We start from the raw sequence: 15,191 nt of genomic DNA, 5'->3' as shown, positions 1-15,191 counted from the left end.
TGATAGTACTTTTTGTGGAGGGGCTGGCTGGAGTTCTGATTTCATCAGTATAGGGAACTCCTTCAAAAGGAAAATCTTTTTACCAGTGCAGGCCTGGCTGAGTGTTAGAGTTACCCTGAGCACCGAGTGTTGTGTAGTATGCCCAGGGTCACCCGGGTAGCAGCTATCAAAGGACTTGAATCCTCATCTTCCAACTCTAAGTCCAGCTCTCCGTTTACTATGCCACACCACCTGTCATGGTGGTTCATAAAGGTAGTATAGTGTTACGATAACTTATCTGTTCTATTTCTTTGCAATGACAGGTTTTGGTACACCATTCTGAGTTGAGAGTGAGGTATTTTAGGTACTTTTGATTTACTTTTATCGTGATAATTAAAGGGGAGCCACCAAGTTTTGTTATAGCCAATAGCAATACAAACTAAATGAAAAATTCAATAAAAATAATCTTTTAGGAGAGAATATATACAATGCTCAGCAACTAGTTCATCCTTATGTTTTGTTTTTTCTTCTGTATTGTTTCTGGCATGATATTTTTATTGGTCTATTGGAAGTACATGATTTTCAGGGTTTATTTTTAATATGCTGGAATCTGCATGTATTCTTTATTCTGTCCTTTCTGCTCATCTTCTCTGTAGTTCTTTATCCATTCCCTTTTAAAGCTGCTGTTATCTTTTCGTTTAATTTCTAAAGACTGTTGGGGTTGAGATTAGAGTAAGATATTAATCAGCTCTGTAGGATCATTGAATCATAGGTTTAGAGCTGAAAGAAGCCATTGAGTTCATCCCCCCAAGGGGCAGCTGAGCTGTAGAGTTAGTCAGTCAGCAAGCATTTACTAAGCACTTATTATGCATCAGCCAGTGTGACTTGCCCAGGTCACAGAACTAGTGTCCAGGGGATATGAACGTTAGTCCTTTAGACTTCAAATTCATTACACCAAGTTTGTTTTATTATTGCTTCTTTGTTCATATAGGGCAGCAGAATCAACTGAAGATGTATGTAGTCTCCGCCCTCCTCGCCTGATCCATGAAGATGGGATCATAAGACCGTATGACAGAAGTGAATCTGAGGGTCATGATTTATTTGAGGTATTTGTTATGCTTTTTGGTCATGCAGAAGTTATGTTTATATTTTTAGATTTCAAGAAAGTTTTGTGTTGTACCACATTCTTTGCATTGTCCTTGTAGTTGCCCCCTGATTATTGCATTCCTTTGGGGATTGATTTCACACAACACTATGAATGGGAGCTATAGGCAGTTGTCTACTTGGAAAAACATAGCTTGGACAGGGAAGAATAGGAATATTAAATGAAGCCATGGGATATGAAACACGTTTAGGGTGGGCAGGCTATTTAGTTACGGAGTGTTCATTTGTGTTTCATGCTTTTTAGGTATTACATTCTTATACTTTACCTGGGCATTTTGGATTTCACAGCTTTTCTTTCTCTATATCAAATTGATTTGGATTTTTATATAAATGTAAATTCACTCAGGTAGGATGATGTAGATGAAAGATAATATAACGTAAAAACTTTTTGATCCTTAGAACATATTTTAAATTATTTTTCTGACTTTCAAGCTTTGTCTTTATTATGTGTTAATTATGACTGTCTTGCAATCTACTCTTTTCCTCTCCCCCAAAATAGGAGAAATTGATTGCTAACAGTTTTGTCCTCAAAATAAAGCGAATCTGTAATGTTATTAGCCTTGAGGTTTTTTTTTATTGTAAGTTACTGTGCTTTTATTTTTTTGCATGCTTCTAACTTTATTTTCTATCTTTTTTTTTTTTCTGCCTACACAGCAAGAACTGGAAATAGAGGAGTAAATATTTCCCATACTACTACTTGGTCTCATCCTTTAAAAATACTGTGGTATTAATTTACTGCCTTTGGAGTATTTAGATTGAGGGTCAATTTCAATGAAATGTACTTTAGACCCTTAATTTCTGTTGAACTTTTAAATATAAGTCGAGAGGCATTTATGCACTAAATCCAAAATGTTAGCACTCCTGGTATTCCTGTGTCACGAATGGCAACACTAAGAATGGTTTTGAAATGCAGAATGATGCAGTAAAATAATTCATTTTTAATTAGGTGGGGAAAAGCCTTATTGAGGTTCCAAAATGATGTGCTTTTGCTTTTCAAGTTTAGAATTTTCAGCTTTTCTAATACTCTAATGCTTCATCATAGAGAATACAAATCACTAGAGTCATTCTTTTGTTTCTTTTAACTCTGAGGTCTTAACACTTTCATTATACAGCTTTTATTTCCCAGAATGCCCAAGGTTCTGTTGAGCTATAGGTGTGTCATCTTGGGCACCTGTTTTAATAATGACCAACTGTGAATTACAGATCAATTTGTATCGAGAATTTAAGACAATTAGCTAAGAGATAGAGTAAACATTTATCTAGTCACATTCTGCCTTGTTTACTTCATAGTGACCACAGTGGTCCTTTTTATAAATATAAATAAATAAATATCTCTTCACCTTTTTTGCACACAAGTTTTTTCAAAATGAACTCAATTTGGCACAGAATATTTATCTCAGAATCATTGATCTTGATTACCATAGCAACATAATATTCCACTTAAGAAAATTATTTAAGGGGCAGCTAGGTGGCGCAGTGGATAGAGCACCAGCCCTGAAATCAGGAGGACCTGAGTTCAAATGCAGTCTCAGACCAGACATTTAACACTTACTAGCTCTGTGACCCTGGGCAAGTCACTTAACCCCAATTGCCTCGCCAAAAAAAAAAAAATAATAATAAAAATAAAAAAAATAAGAAAATTATTTAAGTAGTACTTTTATATACACAATTATCTATGTTTTACAAACCAACCATGGGCTTTTAAGACCTGTTTAATTTTAGAGAAATTTATTCTTTTGCTTCACATGCAACTGCTAACAATTTATGAATTAATACACCTCTATGAAAATTAACATCCAAGATCAGGGAAATCTGGTGGTATTTTTCCTGGCATATCCCGTCCAATATGTGATTTTGTTAGAAGAGAAGTTATTGGCTTTAAGCCACATAGAGTTGCTGTAATACACTGCAATTTTCTAAATACAATGTCACTCTCCAGAAAATGAGGCAGTGTCTCCTCCAGCATCTATAGTGTTTTCCTACATTAAAAAATTAGACTGAAATTTTAAATGAATATTGATATGATATGTGGTACTTCTCTGTAGAATGAGTATTGGGATCTCAAATCTTGACTTAGATTATGTGTTTTTTAAAAGATTGTTACCCAGAGAGGAAATAAAAGGCTCTCTTAGATGCTTAGGGCTTGGGAAACAGCTCTATATATTTATATTCATATAGTTTTCTATGAAAATGATGGATACAAATTAGAGCTTTAGTCTTAAGTCATCCATAAATTGCCCATTTTAAGGTAAAATGAATATTTTCGTTTCTAAGGTGTAGTGAGATTTTAATGGAACTTTAGAAGTTCCTTTACCTATATGTGTTTTACCATAATATTTATTTAATGCTTTAAGTAATCTTTATATTAATACATATTATCTAGTGTTTCCCTTCTTTATGTGAGTGATAATAACTGTAATTCAGAGGCAGTTTTTTTTAAAGTTCTGGGTAAATAAATATGTATTCCTCTTTGATTATCAGTGGGCTTGTTACTTTTATTCATTAAGTTGTATTGCTATTATTCTAAAACCTAGAATGCTGCAAGGTCCTTTATATTACGTAAACAGAAAGAGGACTTGATAACTTCATAATATGGTTGTTCAAGTTTGTCTTCTAGGGAAACTAGAATTTTCTCCCTTGTTCATGCTATAATAATCACTCAAGTGGCAAGTATTTATTGAGTGCCTACCTATATATCCTAAGCTGTAGTAAGTACTGAGGGGATACAAAAGAAGTACTGCACATGATCTCTGCCCTCAGGGAATTTATGGTATATTATGCACACACACACGTATATATATATATATAGAAAATAAACATAACATGAACGAAGCAACTAAAGTACAAATAAGTTCTTAACAGTATGGTACTAACCATAAGTTCAGTGGGTAGTCTACTAGCCATTTATTAGATATTTCTCATGATTTTCATGTTCTTTTTTCTTCCCAATATATTATTTTTGCTTAGTGTGAATGATTATGGATTTTCTCACATTGATGGGTATTAAATCTTGTTACATATTTTAATCCAATTTGAAAAGAACAAATTCCTCCAAACTACTCTCTACCCTCCTGGAATGGAAATAAGACAAGTTCTGGATATTAGTTATTTTAGCAATTGATCTAGTCTCTAACTCACCAGCTATTCATGGACAACATGCCTAAATAACTTCATTTGAAATATCTAAATGCTATAGTTTTTTTTTTTTTTTGGTTGGATTTCCTTTTTCACTTAACAGCCATTTAATTTCTTTCTCTCATCTTTCCTCTCTCTTTCCCCTTTACTTGAAAAGAAAAGAAAGGAAAGCAAAAACCACTTGTAATAAATACGCATAGTCAAGCAATAAATTCTCACAGTGTCTTGTGGAATTTATTAAAACAAAAAAAAACCTGCTTTCTGTTTTGAGTACAATGTCACATACTTCGAAATTATACTTAAAAGTTTCTTGTTAAACTAAACTACCAATGTAAAAGTTGGACCAGTAAGTGCATATTTATGTATACAAGATAGAGAATGGTTAGAATTTAATATACATTTTGATTTGAATGTAACATATTAAATTTGTATTTCAAAACTGAAATTCAAATCTAGATAATTACAGTAAATTCTCTAGTTAGAAAAATTAGCAAAATGTAAAATGATTTTATCCAAGAGTTGGTATTCAAATGAATTCCTTGTACAGACTATTGATCTGACAATTCTACCCCAATTTGAGACCCATTCTGAGAAATAAGACTTCACTTTCTCTCTGAAAATGGATCTCCCTCCTTCCTGGCTGGAGTTTTGGATTACCTGAGGATGAGCTTGGACCAGGCATCTGAAGAATTGAAATTTAGAAAATGTCATAAGAACAAAATAATTTTGCTGCCTGTTTATATAGTGTTTCTATGATATTTAACTTGTGCAATTTGTGTACAAATTGTTAAACTGTTAGTTGCTAGTTAACTACAAATTCTGTGTATTTTGAAATCAGTTACCTCACATTATTTTCATAATACAGATACAAATACTGATTAATAACCTCAGTGATAACTTGATTATTGAAATGACCAGTTTGTCAGTTTTAATGTGACTGTGCACATACTATATGTAACATTGACTTTGAAAGAGTCTAGAAGAATATGTTTCTAGTGTATTTATTGTTTATGTTTGGATTGTCTTATGTTTATATTTGTTTTTAGCAAAAAATTGTGGTAACTGTTTTAAAATGTTAGAAATTCTATGTTCTCATTAATATTGTCATTGTGCTTTTTATCTGAAATAAAGCTTAACAGGTAAATATAATCATGCCTATGTATAACCTGCAAATGTATCTGTTATTATATAGTTATGTTAAAGTAATAATAATATATGTTGCCTTTTTTATTACAGGGGGAAGACATCCCCATATACAGCCATTTCCCTGTTTGTAAATATAGTGCTATAGTGCTTCCTTTTCACATGTTTGGTATTGTGTAATTTGGGTTTAGTTAACCCTTTAAAAACAGTTTTATCATTTTTTAAAGCTGAACAAAATGTATTTAATTGAAATAATGTTAGTAAACCTTTAGTAATATTTATTTGTATAAACAATAAGGAAAATTGATTGGAGAAGAGCATGAGAGGAATTTTTTTCTAGCTTCCTATACCAATATTAGAAATTTAGATTCCATTTGTAGGAATCAGTGTTTCAAATCTAGAATGCTCACTGTAATCAGTGAATCTGCTTTTCAGTATTGGAGATGACTACAAACATGTGCTTCCAGTGTTTGAGTCTTTTTTTCTTTTTCAGAATCACATAAAAAAGCTGGATGGCGAAACCTACCAGTACCACTGTGCCATTCCTAGATACAAAAATGCAAATCTTGTGGTTACAAATAGGTAAAGTGGCATTTTTCATATGAAACTTAATGTATATATAAAAATGAAAATTTTGGAAGGATAGCTAGTTGACTGAGTGAACTTTAAAATTTAAATAGAATTTAAATGAATTGAAATATAAATAAATAATTTAATAAATTAAAATATTGAACAGTAAATTAGATTCAAATTAAGTTAATAATTTATTTATTGATTTAATTAATAATTGTCACCTTTAGAGATCATTTAATGCAACCTCATAATTTTACTGAAAAAGAAACTGAAGTTTAGACAAATTGAATGATTTATCCAAGGTATCACAACTAATCAGTAGTAGAACTGATTCTTAAATTTAAGTCTCTTAACTTTCAACATCAATAAAGACAGTGGTCATAGTATCACATTTAAATGTAAGGTTATATTTAGAGTACCTGGTATTCTCTTTTACAGGCTAGTTCTGTTTCTATTTATTTGTGCCCTAGAATCTATTAAGTCTTTTTGAGACAGATTTCCATTTTTCTGAAATAAATGCACAGAAATATTCTTTTTTTTCCCCTAGGGATTAGTCGCAGTATCCAACTTTGGAGGATTCTTTCTAAACAATGTATTTCAAGTTTTCTAGATAACATAGTTCTGTAGGCTCAAAGTAGAATGGGTGTAGAAGGCAAAATTTGCATTAGATTCCAGCTACCATTTTTGATGAATGGTGAGGATTTCTAAACTTACCAGCTTTTTCTTAGGTTCATTTTGTCTCAAAGTCCTTTAGTGATTCTTGCATTCTTCTGTATTTGTACCATTGAAAGTTCACATCAAGCGTCACTTCCTACACAAGGCATTTCTTGAACTCCCCAGTTGTTACCATGCCTTATAACCCCTAGAATTACTTTGTAGTTCCTTTCTATTTGTTTTTCTGTGTCTATGTTATTTCTCTCTATTGGAAGTAAGCTCCTTGAGGGCAGGGACTTTTTATTTTTTTCTTTCTGTCAAAGTACGAAGCCTAGAACATGCAATAGGCCTTTAATAAGTGACCATTGAATTGAATTGAATTGAAAAATACCTTGACACATTCTCCTCACTGGGTTGAAAAGTTAATAGAAATCATCATTTTCTTTGAAATTAAGGTTTCAAAGGAATTTTCTACTTTATACATTTTTATTTTTTATTTGTATTTTTTTGTTTAAAAAACATAACCTTCAAATAAAAAAGATCCACATTAACTGTAAAGTCTATTATTTAGACTAGTTTTTAAAAGCGCATAAACTAACAAGATAACAAAAACATGTTGTTTGTTACTTTGCCCCTTTTAAAACACCATCCTTTTTTGTTTATGGAATTATAGTCAGCATACATATTAGTTTTATTCTGCTTTTTTTTTTATTCTGAATCACTATATGTCTTTCCATGTTTCTTTATCTTTAAATAGATTATAGCTAGTATTCATATAGCACTTTGTGGTATGTGAAGCATTTTTACATGTTACCTCATTCTGTCCTCATACAACGACCTTGTTAGGTCTGTGCTGTTATTATCTTCATTTTTACAGATAAGGAAACCAAGGCACAAAGAGATGAAGTTACTTACCTACAGTGCACACCACCTCCCTACCTATGATATACTTTATATATATCATTTCATATGGCACAATATTCTGTTATGTTTCTATGCCACAACCAGCATGGGTATCACCTTTTTTTTTTCCCACTAATTCTCTTGATATTCTTGACCTTTTGTTTTTCCAGATGAATTTTGTTACTGTTTCTTCTAGCTCTGTAAAATAATTCTTTGGTAATTTGAGTGATATGACACTGAATAAGTAAATTACTTCAGGTAGAATTGTCCTTTTCATTATATTGACTCAGCCTACTCATGAGTAATTAGTATTTTTCCAGTTGTTTGGTCTGTCTTTATTTGTGTGAAAAGTGTTTTGTAATTGTGTTCATACAGCTCCTGGGTGTATCCTGGTACATAGACTCCCAAGTACTTTATATTGTCTGCAGTTATTTTAAATGGAATTTCACTTTCTCTATTTGCTGGGTTTTGTTAGTAATATATAGAAATGCTTATGATTTATGTGGGTTTGTTTTATATTCTACAATTTTGCTAAAGTTGTTCATTGTTTCAACTAGTTTTTTTTAGTTGATTCTCTAAGTTGCCATCATATCATCTGCAGAGAATGATAGTTTTGTTTCCTTGCTACCTTTACTTATTTCTTCAGTTTCTTTTTCTTATTGCTAGAGCTAGCATCTATAATGTAATATTGAATAATAGTAGTGAGAATGACCATCCTTTCACCCTTTATCTCACTGAGTAGGCTTCTAGTTTATTTCTATTATAGATAAAGCTTGCTCTGGGTTTTAGGTAGATATTGCCTATCATTTTGAAAGAGTGGCACAGTGGACCCAGTACCCAGCGTGGAGTCAGGAAGATCTGAGTCAGGAAGTTCAAACTGAGTTTAAATCCAGCCTCAGACACTTACTAGCTGTGTGACCCCGGGCAACTCGATTTTTTTCCTCAGTTTTCTCATCTGTAAAATGAGCTGGAGAAGGGAGTGGCACACCATTTCAGTATCTTTGCCAAGAAAACTCCAAATGGGATCACAAAGAGTCAGACGTGACTGAAATGACTAAACAGCAATAAAAATCATTTTTAACAAAAGCTCATTAATTCCTAGTTTATAGTTTTTTAAAATTACATTCTTTTTTTTTATTTTGAGTTCCACATTCTCTCCTGCTCTCTTGTTCCCCCCCAACTTATTGAGAAGGCAATAAATATTATACCCATTATACATGTGATGTCATGCAAGACATTGCCATTTTAGCCATTTTGAAAGAAAAATAAGGGAAGTGAAAAAATATCCTTGTCTGCACGCAGAGTTCATCAGTTCTCTATCTTGAGGTGGATGGCATTCTTCATCATGAGTCTTTTGGAACTGTCATAGATCATTATATTGATTAGAGTAGCTAAATCTTTTACAGTTGATCATCATTACAATATTGTTGTTACTGTGTACAATGTTGTTTTGCTTCTGCTTACTTCACTTGTCCCTCCAGGTTTTTATGGAACCATTCTGGTCATCATTTCTTTTAGCACAATAGTATTCCATCACAATCATATACCATAACTTGGTCAGCCATTTCCCAAGTGATGAGCATCCCCTCTGTTTCCAACTCTTTGTAGACACAAAAAAGCTACTCTAAATATTTTTAAAACATGAGTCCTTTCCATTTTTCTTTAATCCCTCTGGGATATGTACTTAGTAGTGGTATTGCTGAGTTAAAGGGTATGCATAGTTTTATAGCACTTTGGGCATAGTTCCAAATTGTTCTCTAGAATGGTTGGACCAATTTAGAACTCCATGAGCAGTGCATTAGTGTACCTGTTTTTCCACAATGCCTCCGGCATATCATTTTCCTTTCTGATAGGTGTGAGGTGGTGCCTCAGAGTTGTTTTAATTTTTATTTACATTTAATTTGCATTTTTCTAATTTAATTTAATTGCATGTCTCTAATTATTAATGACTTAAAACATTTTTCATATAATTATTGATCACTTTGATTTTTTTTTTTTTAAAACTGCCTGATTGTATACTTTGACCATTTATCAGTTAGGGAATGGCTCCTATTTTTGTAAATTTGGTTTAGTTCCCTATATATTTGAAAAATGACACCTTTTTTATCATAGAAATTTGCTGAAAATTCCCTTTCTCTTCTCTCCCGTCCTCTCCCGCCCCCCGGTTCCTGCTTTCCTTCTAATTTTGGCTGCGTTGGTTTTGTTTGTACAAACGCTTTTTAATTTCATATAATCAAAATTATTTATTATACCTTTGGTGATCTTCTTTATCTCTTGTTTGGTCAGAAACTTTTCCTTTATTCATAGATCAGACAGGTAATTTTCCCCTAATTTGCTTATAATATCACCCTTTATGTTTAAAGCATGTGCCTATTTTGACATTATCTTGATATATGATGTGAGATGTTGGTTGATGCCTACTTTCTGCCAGACTGTTTTCCAAGTTTCCCCAACAATTTTTTTGTCTGAAAATAGTCAGTTTTTGCCCCACAAGCTTGGATTTTGGGATTTATCAAATGTTAGATTATTATGGTTATTTGCTTTTGTATGTTGCGTACCTAACCTATTCTCTGTTTCTTAGCCAGTACCATATTGTTTTGAAGATTACCTCTTTGTAGTATACAAAGTACTTTGGTACTTGTAGGCTACCTTCCTTCATATTTTTTTCATTGATTGTTGTTTTTATTATTGATATGGTCAGGTATGCTTGTAGAGTTCTGAATAATGAACCAGCTCTGCATTCCTGGTATAAATTTCACCTGGTCATAGTACCAGTATATCTTTTGATATATTACTATAGTCTCCTTGCTAGTATTTTATTTAAAATTTTTGTACCAGTATTCATTAGGGAAATTGGTATATAGTTTTCTTTCACTGGTTTTGCTCTCCCTGGTTTAGTATTACAATTATATTTATGTCATAAAAGGGATTTGTAAGATTCCTTCATTATCTGTTTTTTTCTAAATAGATTATATAGTATTAGAATTAATTAATTTTTTAATGTTTGATAGAATTTGATAGGTTGCTCAATGGTTAGAGCACCAAACCTGGAGTTAGGAAGACCTAAGTACTCTGCCCTGAGACTGTGCCCTGGAAGTAAGTATGGGCAGTGGAGTAGCCAAATAGTGCCCGGTCCTGTACCCAGTGCTAGTATAGGCATTCTCTCAGATCTCTTTCTGATCAGTTACCCAATTCCCTGACCTTTTCTGGGCTGAGAGTTCCTAGTATTGCTGTTGCTGCTGTCATAGCTACCTTCAAGGCCACTGCTGGTGTTGCCCCTGCATGCAGTTGAGGCCAGGGTCTGGAGGTCAGTGTCACAGATCTCTTCTTCCAACCTCCTAAGTTTTCTTGGGCTTGAAGAATATCTTACCTCAACTTTTCCTTTTTGGTTGTGCTGCTCCACAATTCAATTTGAGGTGTTAATTTTAAAGGTATTCGGAGGGGAATATTGGAAGAACTAGCTTTAGTGCTTCCTCTACTCCACCATCTTGGCTCCATCTCTTGCTGTATGATCTTGAGCAAGTGCCTTAATCTCTCTGGGGTTTAGTTTCTTCATCTATAAAATGAGGACAGTTGACTAATTGGTCTCTGAGGTTCCTTCTGGCTCTATATGTTTGATCTTATGTCTGTCTCCCTAAGCAATTAATCTGAACCGTATAATGAGAAACCAGTAGCCTTACCCAAGTGCGCTGTTATATCTCTGTTTCTAGTGAGCAAATGAACTACTCTTCTATGGTGGGTTTTGTCTTGTTGTAGTCAGTGTTAAGGCATCAAAATCTGATCATAGTGGGCTGTAAATAAACCCTTTGACATTTAACATTTGTGACATCTTACATGTTCTTTCTTGACTAGAAGGTATACTCCTTCATAAATGAATACTATTAGAAAACAGGTAAGGAATTTTTTCCAGGTAAATTTTTTCCAGGGTTCTGCCCATCTGGTTTCTCTAGCCAGAGTGTTGCCAGTGTGATACGTATACCTATTCTTCAGCATAAGGCAGCGGTAACTGGAAACTCTTTTTGTCTCTAATGATATACCTGTTAATTTTTGTGCAGTTTCATGAAATGTTGCACCTTTCCAAATACTGCAAACTTGGCAAGGGGTAATCTTTGAAAGCGTTAGGTTGTTTTTAATCTTAGTTTCCTAAACCAATATGCGCATCACTTTTCTTTAGTCTGAACTGCAATATCCATTTTAGTAGGCAGTGATCAGTTGAGCATACTATTTTTCAACATAACTTGTGTGAGGAAAAGATTAACTCTGTTAATCACTTTTTTCTACTTATCTTTATGAATAGGCGAGTGCTCTTTGTAAAGGAAGTGGAGATCTTAGGCCACATATCCACAGAATGGCAGCACCCATTTGAAGATTTTGTATCACCTCCAACTGTTGATGAAAATCTTCTAAAAATCTCAGTTAAGGTAAGGAAGCAGTGTAATGGGGGAGGAGACAATACAGAAAACGAAGCTGAAAAACAGGTGAGTGGAGGGGTAAAGGTACCTGGTGTGGGGGACAAATTGGAGAGTTCCAGAGAAGCTGATGGAAAAAACCGGTATGGGCCTCCTCTTTAAGTAGAGGCCGTAGAGCTGAAGGCTGTAGTCATAGGGTCCAGCCAGAGGAACAAGGGTGCTGACAAGATGTGAGGACTAGGAAGATTCAATCTTGCAAAATAATGACATTCCAATAATGAGTGTCCTGGGGAGTGAAGGCATAATAGAAAGTAGAGTTGGTATTTAAGCATCCATTTAAAAACTGTGGGATGTTTTTTTTGTTTTGTTGTGCCTAGCCAGAACTGTTTCTGTTCTGTTTTCTTTTGAAACAGGATCATGGGTTGTTCTGCAAAAAGGACAATGTCAATCAAGCTTGTGTACGAAAAGTTTATCTGCAAGATCCAACAATAGCAATGGTAAATCATTTAAAGATTTTATAAGTGAAAAGTAAAGAGAAGAACTCTATTAGCATTGGCCAATTAGTGGCTTTTATTCTTTCAACTTGCAGGAACAGTAATCCTTTCCATTAGAATTTTAGTAGGTAAGTTCAGAATTGTCCTGCATCGCTTTTTGCCAGCTAGACTTGGAACTCACCCAGAAGAAGAGGTTTAGGAATGATTTCAAGGGTGCAAGTGAGGTACCCTTTGCTATTCCTCCACTTCCTAGCTTGCCCTTCAGTTCAGACTCTGACTTCCAGCAATATTGCTTGGGGATGAGTCATCCTAGGTTTTCTTCAGCCTGGTACTATAATTATTGATGGTAATGCTGAGCATATATCAGACAATTAAGAAATGTTTGTTGTATCAACGTATGACCATGTCCTGAGTATTGTATAGGAACCCAAAGTTCTTTAAGACAAAGTTGGTGTCCTTTAAGTGACATAAAGTTTGGTCTTGAGAGGACAGATGAAGTGCATAGAATGGGGAAAATGCTAGAGTCTGAGGATTCTCCACATCTCTTTGTCTCTGTCTTCATTGTCTTAGCCTGCTCACGGGGGACCAGGTTTTATGATTGCCATGGTAACATTGACTGATTTGAAGAACAAGGTTATTTGTTAAAAGAGCAATGTTACAAATGGAAAAGAGCATATCTTAAAACTTTATGTACATTACATTTTGATCTCCACGTATTTAAAATGTATTTAAAAATCAGAAGATGTTATTATAGGTCAAGATTTTTTTTTCTCCAGAAATTAACATTTTTTTGGATGGAATTGAGACCTACCTCTTTAGAGAAAGGAGGACATTCTATTTCTACTGTAACAAATTCTGACAAGTATGAGAGATAGATGTTATGAAAAACAATTTAAACTGATAGTTCTGATAGTTGACAACAAGGTCTTTTCCACTGCTGATTGCAGGAACTGGTTTGGTTGTCAACATTGTCTCTAAGTAAAGATAGAGAAAAAAAAGAAATAACCCATGAGAGTGGTATAGTGTGGTATCATCATTCCACAACCATCTTCTGACTTTCTTTCCTTTCTCACCATCCACTTCCTTTACTAATTGATACCACAGAAAGTATAAAACAATACTTCCTTGGTCCACTACAGAGTTACATAATCTCACCTGGGCCCCCATTGTCATAAAGCAATCACTCTATTCCTCTCTAGCCAGACTCACCACTGCAGCTATTCTAGACCTTTTTTTTCCTTAAGCCTCCCGCAGTCTCCTCTTTCCCTCTTTCAGCTGAAGATTTCACTTCACACTTTACTGAAAAACTGAGGCTGTATACCACAAGTTCCCTTTTTTCCCTTTCTCCTCATCTCACATGCCCCTGATATGATATCCCCACTACGTTCTTCGTTCTAGTCTCTGCTGAAGAGATGGCTGTTTCCCTAGCCAAGGCTACTCCTCTACACATAACCTTAATCTGTCTCCTCTACAATTGCTCCCCACTAGGATTCTGTCTCTCCTTCTAATTTCTCCCTATCTACTGGTTACTTCCCTGCCCCCTAAAAACAAGTCTCCCTTATCCTTTCACTAGATCCTACCATACTCACTAACTATTGCCCTACCGTGTGGTAGGTGAAAGTTGGTTGAAACTTTATCGAATATAACATGGCCAATTTCTACTGTTTATTCTCTTCTCCTTCACTTCCTCTAATCTTTATTTCTACAATTTAATGATTATTTTTCTAATTCATAATATTCTGTTTTACAGAGAGCATGTAATGCCATTGATGATGCCCGTTCAACAAGACAACAGCAAAAACTAGTGAAGCAATCATCATTGAAAGTAGTTAGGCAATAAATGCTACCTTAATTATTCTACCAGATATTGGGTTGATGCTATTCTTCCAACGTATGATCATCTTGTTGGAAATGAATTAGATGTCATGGCTATGTTGTAGAGAGGTCAGAACTTTCATCATGTTCTAGAAGAATGTAACCAAGATAATCTTTCATTTAAGAAACCTACTGACTGAATTTGCCAGTTTATTCTTTTTTTTCTCAAGTGCTAAATTAATTTTAAGCCGTTACACGATGTATATGTACTTCTTTATTAAGTAGCCCATTAAATACCTCTAGAGGAGTCTTACTTTAAAATTTTTCAAATTTGGAGTGGGAAGAATAAATTCAAATTAGCACAGAACAAAAGGCCTTGTAAATTGGAGTCCTGAGACATGAGGAAGAGAACTTTACAAATGATCATTGCTTTCTTTAGTTATTTATAAGCAACAGATAAATCTTTGACACTCCTAAGTTTTATTTAGCTATTCTAAATGATTGAATTAGAGATAAATTTTAAGTAAATCATGTAATTGTGAACAAAAAAAATCGACAAAATGAAAAAAATGACAAGAATTTTTTCCCATTTCCTAATGAAATCACACTTTTTACACATGGTTTTCCTTTGATATTATAATTTTTTCTCACATTATAATATAATGAATCTGGGATAGGTTGTAGCATTTAATTCTACAATGCTCTATATTCTCTTTTCATGTTGAATATAATTCATACATTGAGGGAAACTTTGTATGCTTGTCCCAGAAAAAGTGATTTCGCAGGTACTGGTATATGAAAATATTGCACTTTAATTTGTTTTAGAGCTTAGAGGTATGAAATGTTTTTATATAATACATTGAATGTCTAGGGGTATCCCAAGGAGTATCATTTAAAAAATCGTAAAGGATTTTAAGGCAGT

At 33.8% G+C, this 15,191-nt stretch overlaps 1 protein-coding gene across 1 annotated transcript in view; it reads left to right on the top strand.

The window, feature by feature from the left end:
- VPS13C (vacuolar protein sorting 13 homolog C) overlaps positions 1-14,317 on the top strand; it is a 182,176-nt gene extending 167,859 nt beyond the window's left edge. Inside the window, exons 79-83 of the mRNA XM_027851985.1 lie at positions 971-1,085; positions 5,915-6,003; positions 11,849-11,972; positions 12,374-12,457; positions 14,205-14,317. Of these exons, the coding sequence (XP_027707786.1) occupies positions 971-1,085; positions 5,915-6,003; positions 11,849-11,972; positions 12,374-12,457; positions 14,205-14,294 (502 nt within the window). The 3' untranslated portion in view covers positions 14,295-14,317. The remainder of the gene's footprint in view (positions 1-970; positions 1,086-5,914; positions 6,004-11,848; positions 11,973-12,373; positions 12,458-14,204) is intronic.
- Positions 14,318-15,191: the final 874 nt, after the last annotated feature.

Source organism: Vombatus ursinus, unplaced genomic scaffold (assembly GCF_900497805.2).
Source record: "Vombatus ursinus unplaced genomic scaffold, bare-nosed wombat genome assembly UNPS02009205.1, whole genome shotgun sequence".
NCBI classification, from domain to species: domain Eukaryota; kingdom Metazoa; phylum Chordata; class Mammalia; order Diprotodontia; family Vombatidae; genus Vombatus; species Vombatus ursinus.
This window is presented reverse-complemented; position numbering and strand designations above follow the sequence as displayed.